Source organism: Pinus tabuliformis, chromosome 2_2 (genome assembly GCF_031772625.1).
Source record: "Pinus tabuliformis cultivar Carrire ecotype Pingquan chromosome 2_2, CPIR1, whole genome shotgun sequence".
Lineage (NCBI taxonomy): Eukaryota > Viridiplantae > Streptophyta > Pinopsida > Pinales > Pinaceae > Pinus > Pinus tabuliformis.
The window spans coordinates 1,215,736,985-1,215,762,524 of record NC_142300.1 but is presented as its reverse complement, the minus strand read 5'-3'; the positions used below and the strand labels follow the sequence as shown (position 1 = coordinate 1,215,762,524).

The window sequence follows — 25,540 nt, the reverse complement described above, 5'->3', positions numbered from 1 at the left end:
GGAGAAATCTATAAATAGAGGAGAGTTGGAATCAAATTGCTATCATCAATTTGGTTTGAAATATCTCTGATTTTCTTGAGCTTGAGGCTCTGAGGGTTTTAAGACCCCTTCTCTTTGATTAGTGTCAGTGGAGGTGAGCCCACCTTAGCTAATCCTTTCATCTAGTTTCAATGGAGTTGATCCCACCTTACTTAGACGCCCAATTTTCTTGTTCTTGCACAACTCCTCATATTGAAGCAGCTTGGTCTTGTTCTGAAGCAATTATTCTGGTTAAGAATTGGCTACAAATCTTGTTTAAGAAGCCGCAAAAGTTCATCACTGTCTAGGGTAAATTCTTCACTATTTGATACCATGAATTCCGTCTGTAGCTTGTAAGGACGGGTCTGATTTGAAGATAGTGGAGTTCGATCAACAGATAATTGAAGACAACAAAATTTGTAGGCCACAGTGTTATAGGGCCGCAATACTGCAGGTCGCGGTGTTGCAGATTGTAGCCTGGATGCAGGATGAAACCGAAGGGTTTTCTGAAGTCAACAGTCATAGATACAAGAGCTATCTCTAGAACAATTCGGGTTTTGTGCAGTAGGCTTAAAAATAGTACAATACATGAACAATCGATACTGCTTTATATAGCATAGTTATAATACTGGTTTACAAATTTGTTGGCACTGTATATCATCTCTATATTGAGGACTTTCTGATTGGGCATATTCATTGTATTGGGTAGTCAACCCTAAATTGTTGTGTTTGATTAAAGTAATATATGTTGTGAAAACTTTCCATTATCTGGTTGTTGAAAGTCTGTACATTCATGCATGCAGACTATTTACCAGCATAGATCCATCTTAAGTACGAATCTAACATGAGCCAAGAGGGATCAAATTTCTTTACGTGCATTTTTTTATGTGTTGACATTATTAAAATGTTTTGTATAGTTTTTTATTTTTTTATTTTTATTTTTTTTATTTTACTTGTAGATATTTATTTTTTTATTTTTTTGTTGTTCTTTTAATTTTGGCTGACATGAACAAAATTTCAACTTTGATGATGGATGGACAACGTTACACACCATACTGGGCTGTAGAATGAGCCTCTCGGCTCAATAAATGTGTACTATCGTAATGATTTATTGAATGAGTCGTAGCCAACATTAGAAACCTTAAGGGCAACAATTACCCTAGGATATTACAATGTATCAGAGCTACCTCACCTTGCCAGCTTGTGAGAAATAAGGTTGATTCAAGGACTCGGGGTCTTCAGGTAAGGCTCAATGGAGAACAAATAGTTTTGGGAAAAGTTGTGGAAGCAACACCAGCAGGTGATGTCTCAGCTTCTTGCCCCACTTGTTCTTGTTCAATTTAATGCCCTCGGGCAAATTAGCATTGGGATCAGTGTGCAAGGATCAGAGACTGCAAAGGATTGCAAGGGTCAAACACATGTGACTCCCAAGACTGATCAAGCACTTGAATTGAAGGATAGGGGCACACAACAAAAAACAATCAGTGATTATTGGGCTAGCTGGAGGAGAGACAAATTTGGTGATACTGGATGGTAAACCCAAGACGAAAAAACAAAATACAAGAGAAGCTGAAGCTGGGGCAAATGCACGTCCAAATGATTGGTCATGGCTATATGCTTTGAAAAATAATGAAAAACCTGTTGCTAATGAGCAGGCACAAATTCATGAGAATTACCATCAGCAGGTAGCTTCATCAATATGAACTCAAGTTCAAATTGACCAATGATATTGTCAACAGGGGACAACTAAAAACGCAGATATTGCTGAAATACGACAACAACACTCACCTGTTGGGGAAAATAAAGTAAGTGTTTCCCAGCATCAGAGAAATTCAAGTGAAATCAGTAACAGTCATAAAGCCTCTCATGTTCAGGAGAGTGTTGAAGTTCATAGTGCCACTTCCTTGCAAGTAAATCAGGTCATGGTTTTCAAAATTACACAGTCCCATGTTGAAACTCAGGAGTTCAAGTCAGAAAGTTTAGTGCCCAAATTTTTTAAAATTAACCATACAACAAATTTAAACCTAATTTAACCAAATTTAATGCCTATTTTACAGTTAACTGGGAATTTTACTGATACCAAAATTTAAATGTCGATACTTGGAAATCCTTTGTGGGGTCGATTCCGGTTGTTGTTGCTCGCAATATGCCTACCAAACTGGCTGTTTCCTCCCAGCCTATTTGGGATCCACCTATTGGGTTTCCAAATATAGAAGACTTCGAAATAGAGGTATTTTTGCCCGTGTCCAAAGTTCCAAGAGCAATTACTCAAGTCTTCCAAATTGTGGCTCTCTCAGTATTCCCTCCTCAATCTTCGCTTCTTCGGAAAGACCAAATGAAAATCCTCCCTTTCTATGCCCTCTTTGTCCTCCTTATATCTCGAAATTTCACTGCCTTCCCAATTATAACAAGGTTTTCCTTGCCTTCTGTCAGTCACCTGACATCCCCGAAGAGGCGGTCACTTTTTTATAGTGTTATGAATAATGGTTGCAAGTTTATATTTATTTAGTTCATGAGGCAACCAAGTTTTAAGAGTTTCATTTTTCATTTAAAAACTTTAATTCAAGTTTTATTTATTGACTTACATTTTTATTAAAGTTTATTACTTCATATCTTATACATTTATTTTTTTAAATTAATTATTGATGCTGTTTGGTTTTAATTATTGAAATGATATTGTCATACGTCCTTTGAACATATTTGTTTAGTTCTATTTAGTTAACATAATATATATAATTTATTTTAGTTACTATAATAAATAATATATAATTATAATTCCCTTTTATTTTTGTATAGTCCATGGTATTTACTTTATTCTTGAATAATGTATTAATTACATATTATGATGGTGGTATAAATATCAAGTACTCCACTTGAAGTCGATATATTCATTATATTCTGGTGAGTTAGGTATTTACTTCATTAATCAATTCGTTACCCTAAACTTAAACATTTTTCAGTATTAGCTAGTATGTGTACTAGTGCAGTACATGGTATGCATGCATAGGTAGCTATCTTATGCTTGCCTCATATGCATAGCTAATATTCCTATGCTCCCTTTAATTCGAGATGGGTCATTACAAAAAGGAGGGGTGATGGTATGAATGTTCACCAGTCAAAGATTTTGGAACAACTCTTACCAATTAAGCCTATATATTCTACTATTTCTCTTGGCTTCCACTTTGATATTGATTTTAAATGTCAGTTATCTCATGATGAAGTGTTCGCTAACCATGATTCTTTGGAAATGAGTGTCTCTACATCAAATGGCTCTTGCAGTGAATATAGTTGGAATCTACCCATTGCTCTATCACAATAAATTTCTGACCCAACTTGTAACACTACAGATGAAAATTTTTGTAAGGTTGTTGCTCCTACCATTGCAGTTGACAAGAATGCATGCAAATTTGATTGTAATATGGCAGTTGATGAAGGATTTCACAATATTGATATGACTATGGCTGTCGATAATGTTAATTTTAGGTATGTTCTATGCTAAGAGCAATTTATTTCAATTTTCATAGTTAGCTCAATATCTTGTCCAGATTAGCAATTACATCAGCATTAAAGTAAACTGCAGATAGAACATAAACATAAATCGCAAATGACAAGCCAAGACAAGAGGACACAAGATGTGGCACTAGCCAGGGACAAACCGCAATGTGGGGAAACCCTTGATCAATTCTTCTTATATGTTCTTCAATAGTTCAATGGACAGAGAGAGAGAGAGAGATAGTACATTTACAACATAAGTCAACACTTAGACTTTCTAGATAAGAGAATTGATCATCTCTACATGAGATCAGTTGAAGACACGCTGCTTCAACTGATTCTCCAAGGTGACTCCTTCACTTATCATTGTGTTGCATCTCGTCATCACGCTGCACCTCACCGTGCTGCACCCATCACCACATTGCTATACCTCATGACTATGCTGTACACATCATCATGTTGCACCTTATGTTGCCATTGTTGTCCCATGTACCATACTGCACTTTGCTGCACCATGTATTAGCTGTCCCATCTATTGTTTCATGTACTGCTATCCATGTATTGCATCATGTACATGCTGTACTGCTGTCTCATTTACTTGCTCATGCTGCACCCATCACGACATTGTTGGACCTCATGACCATGTTGTACACATCACCATGGTGCACCATGTACTAGCTGTCCCATCTAGACATGTTGTACCTTGCTGCCATGTACTAGCTGTCCCAATCACCTCAAGGCACCCTACAGATCTCGGAGCTGCTACATCAAGGATTTGCTGTCCAATGATAGGCATCCAAATCTGTTGTAGGGTATGAGGCTCCTCCTCCACGTATCCTACGGCCAACTTGTACCAACCAGCAACATAAAGCAGCCCCAAACAATAAGAACCTCTGTTCTACTGCGCTTTGTTCGGGCATATGCGGCCTAGAGAGAGGGCCTCAACTAGCCTTTCGGCCCTCACAAAATGTCCTCCCACGTAGCTGTAGCAACAAACCTATTCAGTGGCCTTGTGACAGAGATAACCCACACATAAATAACTTACCTCTGATTTGCTGCAGCGTAATTTGACTAAGAAGACATACCTATGCTGCCCATAAAGTTGCCCTTAAGCAACTTCCTAGCTGCTTAGAGCTGCAGCCTTATTCCACAGAGAAACCACACCAAAATCCGTACTTCAAACACTGTGGCTAGGGCTTGCTCTTTACTGCGGCTAGGGTATGGCCTCTTCTCTTGTCTGCAGCTAGGGCACCTCTTCAACTGTGGCTAGGGCTTGTTTGTGGCTCCATTTATAACTGCGGCTAGGGCTAGGTCTCTTCTTTAGGACAACAAGTTAGATTTCTTCTATACCAACGTTGAGGGCAGCTAGGACTTCTCGTTGCTGCGCTATAGTAGTCTCCTTCATGACTGCGTTAAGGTTGATTAGGGCTTCTTCATTAGGGCAGCGTAGAGCCTTTATCCATTAGGGAAACATTATCCCTTAGGATCTCTCCTCCTACTAAAACCCAAAGACAAGTAGAGAGGAAGAGATCCCAAGTGAGTGTGTTGAAATGACTTGAAGGCCACCTCTATTTATACTAAAACATTGAGCACAAGTGGGGTTTATTTGGTTGCTGGCCGACCTTGACAAATTGTCCCATAACACAAATAAATTCATATCTCCATGAATACTTATCGGAATCGGATGGTCTTTCGATCAATCCTACACCTATCGATGAGAGGGATCCAAGAAAAATATCAGCTGCCATTAATAAGATGACCCACATGGAGTTTGGCCCTAGTTGCCAATTTTAACTAGGGAGAACTCCATCTGCTAATCCATATGTCCGACTGTACTATCTCTGTCATCAGTGCCCTGCACTGCTCTGCTTTGTTGGGCTCTGCTCTGTTATGCTCTGCTCTTCTCTGCTGAACCATGAAGAAGAAGAATTGATCGAGAATGTCTCATACAATTCTCTACTTACCCGAAGTCAGTTTTATTGATCGCAGATCAATATCACAAGAGAGTATCTCAAACTACTCATATTGATCCCAGATCAATGGAGGTCATTCTAGCATATGGAGTACGATAGATACAACGATGCGTCCATTGATAGTACTACTATGGTGCCTAACCTCATTTCCTTGCTCATTGATTAGATGAGAGGTACTTCCCATGAGTCCCAGACTGCATGGGTAGGATGCCTCGACAAGAGAACTAATCATCCTGTCCCAAAGTCGCCTCGGGGTATTACAGGGGAAGGCTGAGCCATTCACCCTGTACACAACGCACCATTAGGGGAGGGTGAGTCGCCCTATGGTCGTGTGTTGCTCCAGTAAGTGCCCGAAGCCCCCAGAGGCAACATGCAGGACCCTTATAAGAAGGTCTCACAACGGCTCCAAGTCGTTCGAGAAAGTCACAGATTTGGCCTTTCCCTGGGGCGTTGACAAAATGTCTACGACCTGTACATCAGTCTCAATGCGACGGAGCCTCCTCACTCATCGACTTACCATATCCTAGATAAGGTAGTATCTGATGTCTATCTGTTGGAGCAATCATCGAATACAAGATTTCCTCAATAATCGAATCCCCCCTTGGTTGTCACAGAGGATCATGGTGGTATTCATCATGTGTACAAACAGCTCACTGAAGAACTTCCACAACCAGGCAGCTTCATACGAGATCATACTTGTAGCTATGTATTCAGTCTCGGCGATGCTTATAGCAACCGACTTCTGCTTCCTGCTCATCCATGATATCGAAGTAGAATCGAAAGAGAACCAGCACTGAGAAGTGCTCTAGTGATCCCCCACACTGCCTACCCAGTCAGCATTTGAATAATCATGCAGCTTCATGTTTCCGGCAGTGTATCTCAATCCATGAGAGATTGTGCCCCGAAGATATCTCAGAAGATTCTAGGCACCAATCTAGTGTGGCTCAACCATATATGAGCTCACCATGCTAACTGCAAATCATATGTCCGGACGAAAGTTCACCAAGAACATCAACACGAATGAGTTTATGAAACTCAGAGGTATTCTCCCAAATCTGGTCCGGCATCACCACCATATAACTTCTGAAAGTTAAGGTCCTCGAGGTAGTCACAGGCTTGCAGTTTACCGTTCCACATTCGGAATCCAACTCCCTCTTACTTCTGTAAATGAGAGGGTTTGCACTTGTCAGAAATAGGTCGTCCTGAGAAGGTGCCGGTATGAGAGGTCTATTATCCACAACCTTCGAGCAATGGTTTGGATTAGTTTCACTCCTAGTGAATTTCAGCGTCATCAGACGACTATCAATCCTCTCATACTATGCTCGGGGTGTTTTGCTTGAAGCCGTAGAGGGCTTTCTTCCACTTGCATACATGAGATTCCCGATCATGAATCTCAAACCCCTCGTTTTGTTCCAAATTTGTGGACCTGCTACAGGAGGGGAATGGTCCCCTTGTAAGATTTTCCTTCGGTACATCTTAGACATGTACCCTCATGCTCTTTTTGAATTCAGGCATCCCAGTCACCATCTGACTCACATCGGGTAGGGCCCCACAATAAGTAGACCTCTGGTGCTATAGATGAGATGTGTCAACTGACATGGTCCCCAATGGACCATCCTGCAACTTGATACAAATTGCCAACCCTGAACCCATGGGTAAAAGCATCTTTGAAAATTCTATTTTCAAACACATACCTCTCCATTGATGAATGCCACCCTGAAACCTTTGACTTCCATTGTCGAAATGGACACCAGGTTCTTCTTGCGATCATGTACATAAAAGAGATTCTTGTAAATGAATCAAGTTACCCACATTCAATTGGTTTCCTAGAAGTCTTGTGCAACATAGCTATTGACCATATGTTTGGTACCATGACACAAACAAAAGATCGTATTGTTGAAAATTGTGCACCCAAAAATTTAGGTGTTAGAACAATAACAGATGAGGATAATCAAGAGGTGACGAACAGGAGGTATGTCTGATAGCAATAGAAACAATATTGATGTAGAAGAAGGTTTGCATAATAGGAATGAAAACACATGCTCTTATTGCATTTCAAGAGGCCGTTCAAATTATGCTTTTAAACAAGATATTTTAGAAAAAAGTTGCAATTCTGAAGATTATCCTAGCTTCTTGGTATTCAAGAGAAGAACAATACAAGATATGGCATATGCAATTCTGGAAGCAATGTTAAGGAAGGATGGATACCTGGACTTTTGGATTTGACATCCAGACCCCAACCTAATGCCTGCTTAGGAGTTGGTGAATATTATGCATAAAATAAATGCACCAGAAGTTGGAGCTGCTAGATTTCTTGGCAATCAAATGGATATAGGGAGACTGTCACTATGTGGGGAGGGTAGAATCGAGACTGGTACTGATCACATTCATGAGAAGGATGAAATCTGGGTTGTATTAGCTTGGCTTTCAATTATTGCTCATAAGAATAAAGATAAAAGGGTTGGTGAAAAGTTGGTAGCTGTTGCAGACACTGCTAAAGAACATTGGGCAACCTATTGTGGATATGGCTATAAGGAGTGTGAATTTGAAGGAGCCATCAAAATTATTGAACAACTACTTGGTTTGATTTCTAATATCAAAGGAGAACAAAGTTGGCAGCACCAGAACTTGCAATTGCTTGAGGACAAGCAATGTTGGGAAGGGGGGACTGTAATGTTCCCTATTGATTGAGTGGCCAAGGGGGACGAAGTAGCCTATCCAACACTGTAGGCTATAGTCTTGATAAATGTGTAAAAACCCAAATTTTTTAATGTTGGGGCAGCATTGTGCAAAATTTGGGTCGGCTGGGGCAAAAAAAAAACCCAAATTTGGGGGTTGCACTCACAACCCGTCACATTATTGAGCCCATAGAGATATCTATAGATAGAGGAGAGTTGGAATCAAATTGACATCATCAATTTGGATTGAAATATCTCTGATTTTCTTGATCTTGAGGCGCTGAGGGTTTTAAGATCCCTTCTCTTTGATTAGTTTTGTTGGAGGTGATCCCACCCTTGTTAATTCTTTCTTCTAGTATTGGTGGAGTCGATCCCACTCTACCTAGACACCCGATTTTCTTGTTCTGGCACAACAACTCATCTTGAAGTAGCTTGGCCCTATTCTGAAGCAATTCTTCTGGTTACCAATTAGCTACAATCTTTGTTTAGGAAGCCGCAGAAGGTCATCACTGTTTAGGGAAAACTCTTCACTGTTTGATACCATGAATTTTGTCTGCAGCTTGTAAGGAAAAGTCTGATTTGAGGACAGTGAAGGAGTTTGGTCTGCAGATAATTGAAGATAGCAAAATTTGCTGGCTGCAGTGTCGCAGCGCTGCAGTACTGCAGGCCACAGGTTGAAATCAGAGGAGTTTCTGAAGTCAACAGTCACAGATCCGCGAGCTATCCCTAGAACAATTTGGGTTGTGTAGTAAGCTTAGAAATCATATAGTACATGACAAATTGATACTGCTTATTTAATATAGCATAGTTATAGTACTGGTTTACAAATTTGTTGACACTCTATTGCACTTTCTGATTGGGCATATCCATTGTATTGGGCAGTCAGTTCTAAGTTGTTGTTCTTGATTGAAGTAATATACTGCTGTGAAAACTTTCCGTTATCTTGTTGATGAAAGTCTGTACAATAGTGCATGCACACTGTTTATAAATGTGTACTATTGTAATGATTTATTGAAGGAGTCGTAGCCAACATTAGAAATCCCAAGGGAAACAATTACCCTAGGATTTTACATGTTGAAGTGCAATAGATACAAGCACGAATTTCTGAAACTGATAGTTACTTCTAAGGATATTGATATTATCTTTAGCACTTCTATATCATTAAGCAATTACACTTCATAAATTCAACCATAAAATGCTGTAGGACAGAGAGATCACAATAGAATAATGATGCACAAAGACAACAAGATTTACCTTGGGAAATCCCTCTTCTAGGGAAAAACCCAGCAACCTTTTCTTAGAGAAATTATTCAATTCAACAAGAGATGCAATCTGGCCTTTCTAGTCAAAATAAAGTCAAACAGACCAGCAACAAAACCCAGGTCAAACCTGGTCAAACTGTCCACAAGCCAAGCCCAACTGTTGCTCAGAGAATTCAGTCAATTCTGGTCAATAGGTCGAATTTTGGCCTGCTACTCTTGCATGTGTGAAAGGAGTGCTTTAACAATTATATTGGCTTAACGATAACAGAACATAGATAATACAGAAGTAAAAAGGTGAATAAAGCATAAACATTGAATCATGATTTTTGAGAATAGAGTAATTTTTCTGTAAACAAATTGATAATTGAACCAATTATGATTTAAGGAGTAATACAAGATGCATGTATTCAGCTTAACTATGACATTACCAAACATTGTGTAAAATATATAACTAAATTTATATTGCATGTTTGTGCCCCTTCTGTTGGCTACCTTTGTAATGACATTTGACAAACATCATCATGGTTTTTTGCTGGAGTCTTTCTTCTACTTCATTATTCAGAGATTCTTGTTATAATTCTCCTTGCAGGGTTTTCGAGAAAAAGAAGTCTCTCGTGAAAGATAAGAACAACAAATCTCCCAGGAGGAGGAAGAGCTTTCCTTCCAGTGGAGAACAGGAGGGTCTTATCAAGGATCTTTTCAAGCAGTAAGATTCTCTCTAGACGGGATATTGATCTTGAAACATGTCTTAATGTTCAGTGTTGTTGGACTTCCTTTTGACTTTATCTTGAGGATACTATGTAGCGTTATCTTTGCAGGGAAATTATTTGTTATTGAAATAATGGGGGGTCTTTGAATGATAGATTGCAGTGTATTGGTTACCATGTTTCTCATAAAGCTTTCCCCATTTGCAGGCACAAAGAAAATGTGAAGTGCAGCACTCTGATTGCTGAAGCAGTTGGTCTATCAGTAGCTCAAGTCAAGCGCAAACTCAAGATGCTTGGCCTTAGTGTTGCCTCAAGAAAAGCCAAATCTCGAGTTTTTGAGAATTTCACTGATAAGAATGATAAATCTGCAGTAGGGGTGGAAGATGAAGATACCTCCGATGATGAACCACTTGCAGCGAAATTATATAAGTACTATAAATTCCGTTTTCCGTTGTTTCTATGTTAATCTTTTTTATATGATTAAACCTTATTTGCATTTGGGGATGATTTTATATTTTTCCCTGATCGAGATATGTTCACAAAGAGTTGTAGCAGTGTACTGAAATTCTCCATCAATGAAAATAACATGCAGAGGTCAACACATGAAAGTACACAAAGCAAAAACAACAGAAGCATGTAATGAACCTGGAAAGAAATCTGCTGTTGCTGAGCATGTCAGTGATAAAGATGTTGAGACTGCAGCAGGGGTGGGAGACAAAGCTGACTCTGATGATGAGCCACTTATGACTAAATTGTTAATGTAAATGGCATATTTTGACGTTCCTGTGTTAACTTGGTTTGCATACGATTAAGTTTATTTCATTTGGAGATAGTGTGTTAATTGTTTTTCCCTTGATCAGGATTTGTCCATAAATCAGTATACCGTCGTACTAACAACAATGAAATTAACTTGCAGTGCTCAAAACATAAAAGGACATAAGACAAGGACAATAGAAGCATGCAATGAATCTGTCAAGAAATCTGGAGCTGCGAGGCATGTCGGTGATAACAATGATCAGAATGCAGCAGGGTTGGGAGGCCAAGATGACTCAGATGATGAGGCTCTTGTGATGAGATTGTTGAAGTATGCTTTTAGTTTTTTGCCACTATTTCGGTGTTAATTTTTTTTTCATAAGTTGGATCTATTTGGATTTATAGATGAAGCATCATTTGAATTTTTACTAAACAAGTTTTTTCCAAAAAATTAAGCATAGGGGGTGTGAATTGTAGAGATTGAAAATGTGATAACTTATAAGTCAATTTATTAGACCCAAAGTGGAATTGACTAAGTTGGCTGGTTGGACTGGTTCTAGGGGATTCCTGGTCAGAACTGGCCCTTCAGGCCAAAAATGATTGAATTGGCCAGTTTTGTATGGAACCAGTCTTTTCAGTTTGAACTGTCCAGTTATGTAATAGAGTACCATGGCCTACTACATTCAATTGAAAATGAAACCTAAAATTGTAACCCTAAAACCAAGTCTGAACCCCTCTCCTGTCCATTTAATGATGCCCCATGTTGAATTATAGGTTCTTGTGTGGTGCAAAAGTTCCCTAAGCACAAGTTGTTAAACCCAAAGGGAAACTGTTGGAAATACTAAGAGGGGGCGAATTAGTATTTCACTTCAATTAATCAAATTTTTAATCTTTAGAGCATTAATTAACATTAGCATAAGATTAAAATATAAATCAACAATTACATTCAACAATGCACAATATCAAAGACAATACACAAGATTTTTATGTGGAAACCCTTTAGGGAGAAAAACCATCGAATGCTTCTTAATATAGGTCTTTTCCAAATTACAATGTTACATCAATGGGAAGATCCAACTTCCAAATTTATTAGCTCCAACTGAAAAGATGCTCCAACAACCTAGTTTACTATCTCCATTTGGAAGGATGCTCCAATGCTTTGGTTTACTAGCTCCCACTAGAAGGATGCTTCAACACCTTGGTTTACTAGCTCCAATTGGAAGGACACTCCAATGCCCTGGTTTACCAACTCTCACTGGAAGGATGCTGCAACACCCTGCACAGGATCCAAACTGCCCTAGCACCACCTTGTCGCCCTGAAGTGTTTTCAGGCTCCAACTTGAAGGTGACTCCAATCTCCTTCCGTGCACCACCCTGACACGCTATTCAACAAGTTGACCATGTTTAACAATTTTCAGACTGGATCCACCTGGGTTAAATAAAATAAATAATATCAAAACAATTTGTTGCCTTTGTTGATTTGCAATACTGGCACAAGGTCGTCAACAACAATAACAACTTCCTCTCAAAAGATCAAACACTAGTAGCATAAAATTTGTCAAATCCATTGTCACAATCAAATTTGCTTTTGCTCAACATCAATACCTGTTAGAAAATCAGAAAGGCAAAAAGATTTTCTTTATGTTAATAATTACTTGTGATATTCTTATGTTCTTATTAACTTTCTTGTGTTCTTTTAACTTAGTTCATCAAGCAATTACCAAAACCATAACATAAATATCAAAGACACCAGATGTAGGTAGACATCTAGGGAAAAACCCCTATCTAGGGGAAAACCCAATCAACAACTCTTCCTTTAATAGTTTCATGAGATGATGCAAGACTCTTTGACCTAGACACAAACTTCCTCCAATCACCAAGTCAACCCTTCCTTTTCTTCCGTAGATGATGACCTTCCAACAACAACTTTGACTTAGCACTTAGATCTTGTAGCAGCAGAATTTTGACCTCCCCAACAATAGGACTTCGACTTGTAGTAGATTCCAGGATTTCAACCTGTAATAGAATCCAAAATTTCGACCCCAACAGTGGCCCAATAATTTCGCACGTTTGAGAGTGGTAACCCAAAAACTTTGATTTTTCTTCTCTAGCGAATCTCCTTGTATTTCTTCTGCTTCTCTCTCTTGAATATCGAACTTGTGAGTGGATGATCCAAATGAATTGAACTACACTGTATTTATAGCCTCTTTTGGAGCTTGAATTACCCTGATGTAGGCCAACATAATCATATAAGAGCCGACTTGGTGTGGAGGTGACGAATGCCTTATTTGACTCAATATTTTTTTTTTACATGATTCAAAAGCCCAAGGAGGGTCTCATAAAATGGATAATGGCTCTAATGACTCAAAACAAAACCTCGAAGTCCTCAATGGGGACTTTGACTTATAACATGATGACCCAAGCATGAAACCCATGCTTTAATAAGTCATAATAATAATAGTAATTTCTTTTTCTTTCTTTTGATAAATACATTTCACTATGACTCAAATACAAGTATAAAGATGAACCTAGTTACATTCTTCAAAACTCCCTCTTAACTAGGGAGGTATTCATAATTACACATATATACAAGTACATGGAAGATCTCAAAACACATGAACCACAAAGAGTTTAGGCACACAGTGCCACGAACTAGATTCCTGACTAGGGCAATCTATCTGGGTGGGACTAAGATGGACTAAAGCTTTCAACCACTTTAGGTACCATCAGGCTTACTTGCTAACCATCAACCCAAGGAACTAGGTGTGTAATGCAAGGTTAGAGCTCTATGACCAACGCCACCCTCCCTACTTTGGGAACTAGACATCAACACACAGGCCAACCAGATGTCCTCCCAGGCATTTTGTGTTACACACAATGCCTCAACACATCAAATCTCTTCCGATCAAACAAATCGATAACATCAAGCATGCTTCCAAAACTTTGAGAGATTTACTTGAACAATCATTACCCCAATCAGTAACAAGCTTTCAAATATACATAAGTAAACACAAACCTTCGGGGTCTTTAGACATCTTGACTCTGCCTTGATTGTCTCAATTTATCATAGTAGGACTTGGAGACTTCCCAAACGAATCTTGACAGAAATTTCCCCAACCATACAATTTCCTTTCCTACTTCACATGCAAAAACATATTCTACAACCTGATCTTGCTTTCCTTCTTCTTCAAGGTACCCATCATGACTATAATATGCCCTCCCTCTTAACCATAGTTTTTAAAACCGGCCCAGAAAACCGGTTACCGGTCTAACCGGCTGGTTGGAGGGCTGGCCGGTCCGAACCGGCCCTTCTAATCCGGTTTACACCCCAACGTGCCCAAAAATAGGCCCTAACCGGTAAAAACCGGCCGGTTTAAGGCGGAACCGGCCGATTTATAGCAAACCGGCCGGTTCCGTCCTAAACCGGCCGGTTTATGGACACTGTTCACTGTTAAGTTATTATCATTGTACCACTGTCACTTCTTATGATCAATAATATTGTTGCTAAAACCAAAATAGGACAGTCAATATCTTGTTGTCCTACATCATTTGAACTTTCCTAATAAATACAAAGTCACCTTCTACAAAAGACTTTCTCAAGATACAATGCTACTTGTCACTGTTAGTGTTACTGTAAATGATGAAAACCCTTAGTCATGAACTGTGTAGTTTTTAAAATTCTCACTGTGATTAAATATGAAATAATAGTCCCTTTTTTGGTTATATTATCAAGATGCTTTTGCTTAATGTTGTTGCCTTTTGACTTGCAAAGATGACTCCAATTGTTCTTAGTATAACTAAAGATATGCCTTCAATTATAATGCTCTGAGCTAAAACACAACACTAAATTCAATCATTGGCTTAGTGCATTTTGATACTTTAAGTTGTTCAACAAGACAATGAGATTGCGGAGGGGGTCAATTTCATATATTCACAATGGGATACCTAACAAAGGTGTCTTTTATTCATATATCACATATGTCACTTCAACACTTGCTAATCTTTTGCTTATTGCAAAGTCCGAAAACTCATAAATCCAGGGCTTATCAAGATTCACCAATGACTGCAAAAGGATAGCTTTGATCTGTTCAACAGTCAACTCAAGGATCCTAATAATATTTATTCACCAATAAGAGTTGAAATTTTTCCCTTAACAAGAGATGTCCTACTCCTAACTTCTATAGATTTGTAGAGAGAATAAATATGCAGACTGAAGGACATTACATCCGGCCGGTTTATAACTTAACTGAAGACTTGTAGTAGGCCAATGGCCTCATAGCTTGCAGCATTGTTTTTGGACTTTATAGGCCATTTAGAGCCTCATTTCTTATGTATTTTGCTATTTTGTCGATGATATGTATTGCACTCGGTGCCATTTTGATATATTCACTTTTGCATGGTATATAAATGAGCAAACTTTGCATATTTTGTCTCTATTGGCTTGGAATCATGGTTTTACATCTTAAAAATAGTTTTGTTTCATTAAAAATTAATTATTTAATGTATTTTTTAAAAACCGGTTCGTTTAGACCAAACCAGTCCCGGTTAGACCGGTTCCGGTCGGTAAACCGGTTCATTAGGTGGACCGGTTCGGTCACCGGTTCCGGTTTTAAAAACACTGCTCTTAACTTGGGAGATATGCCCTTTCCTTTATCTATGCTCCCTCTTAACTTAGGGAGATCAACTACTTTCTATGACATCGAAGAATCTTTCATGGCTTCACTTCTTCTTATCAGAGTCATCTTGATCATCATCATTCATATAACTTCATCATGCTTGCCAATCAAGTCAACTTTTCTTACAAATATCTTCAACATCTTGATGATTATGTACATGCACAACTTAAACAACACGTACAACCAAATACATATAGAAGCATGAATTCAACTATATCAGAATCATAGAAGAATTAGACTTTAGACATCAAATACCTGAACTTAGTTAGGGTCATAATCAACAAGAGACACATACTTTTAAACTTCAACTTGTTGCTCAGGTTTGGTTATAACGCCTAGATTACATTAGTAACTCAATCAAGATAACAATCTCATTATATCTAGGGCCTCAGTATTACTTTCAGAGATACGAGAGACTCTTTTATAATATATTGCAAACCCTAGAAGCAACTCAAACAAGTACAATTCTACAATACATCTAGCAATTTTCAGAATTTGTATGTTAGACTTATACTAGGATTTAATGCAAACCCTAGATTCTATCTTTGAGATGCTAAGCCTTAGATGTCAACAAATAAAACCAAACACAATATGATCAACTTCTACTAGAGTTTGTTGTAAACCCTAGATTTTATCACCATATCTTATAATATTAAACTGCTACTGGGGCTTAGTTACAAACCCTAGAATTTACACACTATTAGCATCAACAATTAGGTTAGTACATATACATATCTAGGATTTCATAATCATGCACAAGCATATCGATATCCAAAGACACAAATATTGATACATTTAAAGTCAGACATATAACAATCTTGATTAGGTTAGGGTTTTGATCAGACAAACAAACATACACCTAAGGTTTCATTCCTAGGAGCTTACTCTGGATATTATAAGGGTTTTGATCATAAACCCTAATTTGCCAAAACCTCAAGGCATAGGAATATATTACCATCCAACCCTAAAGGACTAGGGTTTCAGAACAATACTAAAACTTCAAACATGACATTACCATCAACACCCCAAACATTGAAAGAATAGTATTTTTCTAGATTTCATCAGTAACCCTAAGTAGACTAGGGTTTTTCACATTAGCATTGATATACCCTTAGGTTAGGGTTTTACAAAGAACCTTTTAGGGTTCGATAAACATGATGATTTTAATGAGGGTAGATTCAATCTAATAATGAATCACCCAAATAATATCTTTATGATTCACAGGTCCTAGACATAACCCTTGTTAGTAATGTAAAGCAAATTTATTAGAATGAATATACCTTTATCATGAAGAGAACAAAGCTTATGGTCTAAGACATACCTTTGAGTTGTTTTCTAGACAAACCTTATAGGACATCAATTCGAATAGAACTTCTATCATGCTTTGTCTTGTAGGATCTTCTCCACAGCCCTTGAGTATTTATCAAGCCTTTCCTAAACAAGGAAAATATGAAAAAGAAATGTTATTAGCATCTAATACAGACTCATTTAGATAAGAGAAGGAAACCAAATATAAAAGGATAATACAAGAAGTAAGATACTTATCTTTGAAAAATGGTGAGGGCTCCGGTGAGGGATACTTATAACTTGATCAAAACAATTCAAAAAATGTTTTTTCAATGCATGTTAAACCTACAAGTACTAGAAATCAAAGCATAAAGGAAAATAATTCAAAACTTTTAGAGTAGAGGACTTAGTAGTGTAAGTCCCTTATTTTCGATTCTTTGGTCTTGTTCTTCTTTGGAGATCCTTCTTGGGCAACATTTGCTTGATCCTTGTTTCTATTTTTATTCCTAGGATTGTCAAGACAATCATTTCTATAGTGACCCATCTTGTGACAATTGTAGCATTCTAGCTTGGATAGGTCTACCTTCCTTCTAGGGCCTTTAGACTTCTTGAAGTTTCCTTTGTTCTTGTGATGAGCGGGATAGGCATTTGAAGTTTTCTCCTCTTCATTCTCTTTGTTGCTTACCAATGAAAATTTGACTTCTTTTTGGCTGCATGCATTACATAGTTTTTCGAATGTAGGAGTTTACTTCCAACTGTTGATACCTGATGAAAAGGCACTCCAAGATGTTGGTAATACTAGAAGTGCATTGATTACTAGCTCTTTTTCAGGTACTTTCTCATCTATTGCCTGGAGTTCGTCTCTGATTCTAGCTATTCTTACAAAGAAAGATGCCACAATGTCATCCTTTGCCATCTTCATAGTTCTTAGTTCATTCTTAAGACTGCAATTTGACCAAGATTCTTGATTGTCAACAATTTCGATAAGGCCTCATACATCTCTTGAGCAGAATCTATGTTGGATATGCATGGGATGAGGTTGTCCTTTATTCCATCCACCATTAGGGTCATGGCTAATATCTCTGTTTCTGTTTCTTTGAAATTTGCCTTTTTTGCATCACTTGATTCATTTGTGGGCTTCTTTACTTTTCTTTTAACTAGATATAAGACTTTATTCTTCTTGAGGATGATATCTATCCTCTTTTTCCATGCTCTGTAATTGGGTGCTCCTTTAATTTGTTTTCTCCCTTCAAAGAGTTAGACATGGTTCTTGAAGATAATAGGCTTGACTCCTTATATGATCCTTTTCCTTGATGACCCTTATTCAGACTTCTTTTCAATAGATCTCCAGGCAACCTTTTTCCTTCTTCTTCACCTTCACTCTGATACCATGTTAGAAAATTAGAAAGGCAAAATATTCTTTATGTTGATAATTACTCGTGATATTCTTATGTTTTTATTAACTTTTTTGTGTTGTTCTTTTAACTTAGTTCATCAAGCAATTACCAAAACCATAACACAAAGATCAAAGACACTAGATGTAGGCAAACATCCAGGGAAAACCCCCTATCTAGGGGAAAACACAGTGAACAACTCTTCCTATAATAGTTTCACGAGATGGTCCAAGACTCCTTGACCTAGACACAAACTTCCTCCAATCACCAAGTCAACCCTTCCTTTCTTCTGCAGATGATGACCTTCCGGCAACGACTTCCACCTAGCACTTCGATCTTGTAGCGATCGAATTTCGACCTCCCCAGCAACATAACTTTGACCCAACAACAAAACTTCGACCTGTAGTAGAATCCAAAATTTCGACCCCAACAGTAGCCCAATAACTTCGCATGTGTGAGAGAGAGGTAACCCATAAACTTCGATTTTTTTTCTCCAGCAAATCTCCTTCTATTTCTTATGCAATTTCATATTCTTTTGCTTCTCTCTCTTGAACATCGAACTTGTGAGTGGATGATCCAAATGAATCGATCTGCACTGTATTTATAGCCTCTTATGGAGTTCGAAGTACCTTGATGTAGGCCGACTTGATCAGGTAAGGGTCGGCGTGGTGTGGAGGTGACAAATGTCTTATTTGACTCAATAAAAAATATTTTTACATGATTCAAAAGCCAAAGAGGGGTCTCATAAAATGGATAATGACTCTAATGACTCAAAACAAAATCTAGAAGTCCTCAATGGGGATTTTGACCTATAACATGATGACCTAAGCATGAAACCCATGCTTTAATAAGTCATAATAATAATAAAAATTCCTTTTTCTTTCTTTTGATAAATACATTTCACTATGACTCAAATACAAGTATGAAGACCGAACGTAGTTACATTCTTCAACAATACCAAACCCTAGCTGGAAAATTTAGCAACACCCAATGCTCTTTACTCAGTAGACCTCAACAACCCTATCTTCTCTTTTCTCTTTTATGAGATTGAGCTGTCAACAATACTCTCCGCTCATCAAGTTGTCAAATTCTATCAGTAACATTAACTCTCTTTGGAGATAATAACACTTCTAATAGCATTCTCAGACATCAACAATAATAACTCTGCTTGCTCAACACATCTCAACAGATTTTGTCAAACCCTAACTCAACAATAACATGTCAAGCATGCATCAATGCCAAAACATAGGCATCAGTAATGATCAACATCATACCAAAACCTTAGCTACTTCTTGACAGTCATCTTAGCAACAATGATACAAAAATACGCCAACTTCTTAATCAAATTTTGACAATAGCATATGATGATGGCAATAGTCAACAAGACAACTTCTCTACACGTGTTAAATCAATACAGAGTAGACCCTTTAGGATGCTGATGTAGGCTTAAAAAATGCAATGGTGGGGTAACCTTCCTTGACTGTTCAAAACCTTAGAACTGTCACTTGAAATAGACAACCTTTGCTCTTTTGATTGCAACAATATAGAGCCTTCAGTCAACAATATTTACTCCAACAATTATTAAACATGTTTCATACCTCAAGTTTGGTGATGTGCTATAGCAGTCCATAACGATGCCCTTGAGAGATTTCAAAAGCTTTAGGTCAGCTTTGATCTTTGTTTTCTTGATGAAAAAGGTGCCACTAAAGATTTGCTAATGCAAGATTGTCCTCAAAATTTCTGATTACGATTACTCTATTAAGATTAAAATCTTGCCCCAATGCAACTTCCTTATTTGCTTCAATTTTATGCTTGAGATACTTTAAAAATATAGACTAGAAATCTCCACAATGTTTAAGAAACAATGTTTTGCAAACCCTAGATCAACCTTGAATAGCTTCCAAATGCAAGTTACTTTTTTTAGTAAAGGTTTAAGGCATATGCAATTTCTAAACTTTGCCTTGAGAACAAACTTAAAAACTTAGAACAAAACTGACAAATAGGTCACTGATCAAGGCCTACAATATGCTACGGAAATCAGTGTAAGAAATCCACCACATCATATATCATTGTTCAATATCAAAAGAAAACCATAGTCAACTTTGGATTTGACTTTAAGAGGAGCTCAGATATGTGTCTAGATAATAATTTCAAACTTCTAAAAATTAGAAAACCCTAGAGCTAACCAAAATCAAAAGTATGTTAACAGAGATCCTCAAGGCGGTGACTAGAAGCATGAACAGAGGTGACTAATTTGAGCGAAGGATTCTCAGCTTAGAGCAACCTCAGAAATTTGTCATATTTCACCTAAGAAAATGTTTCCTTTGGAAGGGTTGAATAGGTTTGTCAAAATCAAGCTAATATGTACCTTGTTTTTTAGTGAATAGGGTTAGAAAGAGAGGCCACAAATATTCAATTAAGCCCTTAGAATATGTGCTAAGTACACCAGAGAATACACCTTAGCTAATGTGTGATTAGGCCTGCAATGCTTGCTTAGAACAATCCACACAAGGGCCTTGTCTTCCATGACTAATCTCATAAAATGGTTTGCATCAGGGTGCATATGGATCCAGGTATTAGCCTCAGGTGCGAGCAGTTGGAGGGCTGAAAACACTAAAGAATTAGACCAAAGGTGCTACAGAAATGTGAAATTTCCTTGAAAATTGGAAATTTATTCTTCTAACTGATTATGCAATTATTTGCTACAACAAACAATGAATAAATCACACTACAATTATTCACAAATAAAAACGCTTCGGAAAATAAAATACTGGAACTAAGAAATATAGAGCACACACAATAAATTTGACGTTGTTATTTTTGGATAAATGTCCCCAAAAAACCCCGAAGGGAAAATTGGTGCAACAAATGAGGGTTTATTTTTATTATTAAGGAGTAGTAAAACTTGAGTACAATCTGGATGCCCAAACATGGCTATCATCAACAAGATATTTTGGCAAAATTATTGAGGGAATTTTCCCCTTCTCCACGAGCAATCCCAACACAACCTACCTCAGAAAAACTGGTCGTCCAAACCCTTGCACATATCCTTTGCATAGTGCTTGCGCAAACGCTCACTTGTGTGGCTTGAAACTGCCTTTGATCAAGGTGCCCTGCGTACCGCTATTGCTGGAAGTGACTCTCTGCCCCATGGAAAATTATCTCGGCCTCTGGAACCTGAATAGACCCGCTCCTCAGCCAAATCGAACTGCTCACTAACGCTGCCTACATAGTCCTTGTGTAGTCTATCTATGGAATAACTTTGCCTCTTGCTGTTGCCTCTCCAGAATTGGAAACTTCCTCTGGAATCACTTCTGCTGCTCCCTCCTAGCCTATGTGTCCCTTCTGGCTCGAACTCTTCTTCCCTACTCAACTGCTGTTGTTGGATAGCTCGATTTGCTAAGGAACTCAACCTCGCTTCTGTGTTCTCCATCTACCCATCGAGTTGCTCTTATAATCTCCAATTGGTGAACCAACAACCATGATTAGATCCCCATCAAAGGATAATATCATCTCCAACTTGATTCGTGAGTTTTTAGAGAAATCTCACCTTTTTCAATTAATCGTTGTTAATTAATTACTTTCCCTAAGTTAGACTCAGGAAATATTTAATTATTGATCAATCAACTTAATTGGGCCATCTCTAGGTGTTTTCTCTTGAAACCTTTTTTGGGTTTTGGAGATTTCCTCACCTCATTCAACAGAAGCTTTTTGTGGCCAAAAGCTTCCCACGGGGAGGTATGATCTGGATTAGATCATTTCCTTATTTGTCATCCATCTTGATGCTTTTAGAGTGGAAAAAGTGGAGCAATAAACACACAGGACCATTTTTATGACAATAGAATCACCTCAATTGGAGCTCAATGAGAAAGTTATGCCTCTTAGAAGTTGACTTATCGAAATTGATCACCATAATTTAAGAGGATGCCACATCAGTCCTGTTATTAATGGATAAAGGGCTAGCCACGTGATCATGATGAAGAAGATTATAGAAGAGTCAATATTGTAACTCTAGTTAAGAGTTGGAGGAGTCAAACTTAACCACTAGTAAGCTATTGGGATGTGTTATAATTGGGCCACTATTAGGTGAAGGGGTTCCATTCTATTCAAGTGCATTTTGCTCCATAGATAAGCAGAGTAGCTAAGAGTGGATAGAGAGAGAGCAATCAGAGAAGATTTGTGCACTGTAGCAACCCACGTGTCATAAGTCTTATTTCTTTGTACTTGCATTCATTTCCATTTAGAGAAATAGAGAGTAGAGTAGCCTCACCTTCTAGCTAGGTTTTTTTCCAAAAGCGTTTCCCAGGGTATATCTTGTGTTCTTATGGTTGAGTGATTATATTTTTGTTTGTTCTCTAATTTACACATTTTACATATTGCATGAACGAAACAATAACTTAATAAATCCATAAGTCTAAGGGAAAAAATAACTCGCAAAATATAGATTTTGAATTTTTAAGTATAATTTTATCAGATCTATTGCGACGAACTGTGCAGTGGAGTATCCTTGACAGTTTATGGATCATTTAAATGGAATATTTCATGGATAGTCGATCAAACACACCACTCAATGATAGTTAACTCTATTAGTGTATAAATCACGCTTCTTTGTTTATAATTTTGTGTGCACGACAGCATAAAGGTCCTGATATACCATGATCCTTAAACCAATGGGGGTATCCATAGAGGTGATGGCCATCCTACTAATATAATTGCTAATTTTTTATGGTATGGGATGAATACATGTTTTTGTTCAGCTTTCCCCTCCATTGGATGTGTTGTGTGTGTTTATGTTTGAATAATAAACAAGGGGGCTGCATTGTGTTTGGTGTCTTGGAATAGTTTCTAACATCTAGACTTTAAAATCTCATTTGTCATGATAGGAGTTGCTTTCGTATTCCACAATTTATTTACATTGACTATACTTTTGAGTCCCATTGACCAACTTTGTGGTGACTTGGACATTAATTAATCTTATCTCATCTGTCCCTATCTTTCGGAGCTAAATGTTTGTAGTGGTAAGAGTTGCTTTCACACTCCCACTATTTATTCACATTGGCTGTACTTTAGAGTCCATTGACCAGCTTTGTGGTCACTTGGACATTAATAAATTATCTTATCTGTTCCTGTCCTTCAGAGCTAAACAATCTGTCCCTAACTTTCGGAGCTAAATGTGTGTAGTGGTAAGAGTTGCTTTCACACTCCCACTGTTTATTTACATTGGCTGTACTTTAGAGTCCATTGACCAACTTTGCGGTCACTTGGACATTAATAAATTATCTTATCTGTTCCTGTCCTTCAGAGCTAAACAATTGTGACTATTGGAGACAAAATTTCTGGAAAATTGTCTCCAACATGAATTCGAACTGTTAAAATATGCATTCTAAGTTTTGTGACTATTATTCTCCTACTGATTAAGAAAAGGTAGGTATACTATTAGTAGATTAGTCTATCCCAAACAAAATTCTATTTTGGAAGTTGAAAAACAGATCTCTATCCTCGGAATCTTGTTAGAGTTTGAAATTTGGAGGAGTTTTAAAATTACAGTTCTTTATGATCTAAAACCTTCGTATTGTTTCTGATGATTAAAATATTTCATGGCAATTTGAATTCCAGGAGTAAAGACACGACATTGGAGACTACTGATGCCAACAGGAAAATAGATAACATCAAAGAGTTGGATGATGAACTGCTCAAAGGTCACCTGGTAAAGTAAGCATTCTTTTGTTAACACAAAAAATTGGATGTCGTGTGTACCTCTTTGTATTTTAATGCTTGCACCATGCCAAAAGAATGATTACACAAATTTAACGCAGGAGCAGATTAGAGAAACTTTCAAGTACTAAAATTGGCAAAGCTGGTGGATTTAATAACACAAACCGATCCCAAGTAAACTTAGGTGACCTCTCAGATCTAGAAACTGGAACGAGTTTACGGAGCATGGCAGACAGTACACCATCGGGGAAATCATATGATGTGACTGACAGGTATGCACTTCAATTTTATCTTCTTTCTTCAAGCACAGGCCATGCAATATGCAAGAAGATCCAGTTGGATTCCTATTAAGCAGTCTGTTTCTTTAGGCTGCAAAGTTCACATCCATTTTGAATGATTGTTTACAATATATAGTTGTGATCTATTGGGCATTTGAATTACCTTGGCAAAGTAGTAGCACAATAGGTTTGAAGTCATTTAAATGTATCCTAAGGGTGCCTTTAAAAACATTTTCCAAGTACTGTTTTTTAATGGGTAAATTCACCCTGACACTATCAATGAAAAGTGGTCATCAAGAAGTACAAGACGTGTTCTTTGAGGTTCTGCAATAATATCTTTATATTTGGCAATTTATATTTTGTTTTGGAGTTTTAAATAACAGTTGTTTTAACTGATTTTCTTCGATCCAGTATTTTGGCTACCGAAAATGGAGTCAGAGATACCAATGCCCTGCCACAGGACAAGAAGCATTCAAGGAAAGAAAATTGGAGAGCTTTATCTGTAGAGGATGATTCTTTGTATAAAAGTTATAAAAAGATGGAGGATGAATCTATGGGCTTGGAAGATAATGTGCAAATGGATATAGAAGAAAATATATCAAAAGGTGACAATAATGACAACACTTCTGCCAAGGAGTATGGTACAGCAATGTTTGAAGGCAAAACGATGTTTAGTAGGGGTAAGAGGAAGATGCACATGATTACTGAAGATGATGATTAGACAGTAATTGAATCGATTTTTCTTTACTGAAGCGTCGCTTTATGATCCACTATTTGTGGTTCGATGTTTCTTTATCGAGTTGTGTACACTAGCTGAATTGTAATTTTGTAAAACAAGGTGTGTATAGTTGTTCCTCCAATTAGATTATCGAAAAAAAAGCAGTCCTTGCTCCATACAAATTAGTGAGGCTCTTTCCAGGCTAATTGGTTCATTCAGTTTGGATTTCTCATCTTTCTAATTTGTTTTCACACTTAACCATGTTTGTCTCCTTTCTACATACCTTTTTGTGTTTCCAACCTTTCCATCTCTATGAGAGTGGGGCTTCGCATTTAGTCTACACGTGTTAACAATAATGGAGGCAATTTTGAGGTTATAGGGAGATGAAAGTTGACTCCAATAATATTACAACATTTGAAGCAACGATCTTAAAAAGAATTTTCCCACAATCAAGTATAGTAGTAGTTTGAACACGAGTTTTAATCACTCAATTTGATTATTTATATAAACTTGTGATTGATTCACATATTACGTTTATTTTTTATTAAGGTTCTTTAAGTTTAGGTAACTAATTGGGAATCTTTAATTT

General features: G+C 37.5%; 1 protein-coding gene across 3 annotated transcripts in view; it reads left to right on the top strand.

Moving 5' to 3' along the window:
• Window positions 1-25,093, top strand: part of ATIM (timeless family protein) — a 119,614-nt gene extending 94,521 nt beyond the window's left edge. The window contains exons 21-27 of one of the 3 annotated variants that reach the window (XM_089406000.1): window positions 10,013-10,129; window positions 10,338-10,559; window positions 10,723-10,890; window positions 11,047-11,214; window positions 23,857-23,952; window positions 24,063-24,227; window positions 24,645-25,093. In XM_089406000.1, coding sequence (XP_089262126.1) covers window positions 10,013-10,129; window positions 10,338-10,559; window positions 10,723-10,890; window positions 11,047-11,214; window positions 23,857-23,952; window positions 24,063-24,227; window positions 24,645-24,954 — 1,246 coding nt within the window. In that variant the 3' untranslated portion in view covers window positions 24,955-25,093. Of the gene's footprint in view, window positions 1-10,012; window positions 10,130-10,337; window positions 10,560-10,722; window positions 10,891-11,046; window positions 11,215-23,856; window positions 23,953-24,056; window positions 24,228-24,644 lie in introns of those variants that run through there. The other 2 variants (XM_089405999.1, XM_089406001.1) reach the window with 2 other exon arrangements.
• The last annotated feature ends 447 nt before the right edge of the window (window positions 25,094-25,540 follow it).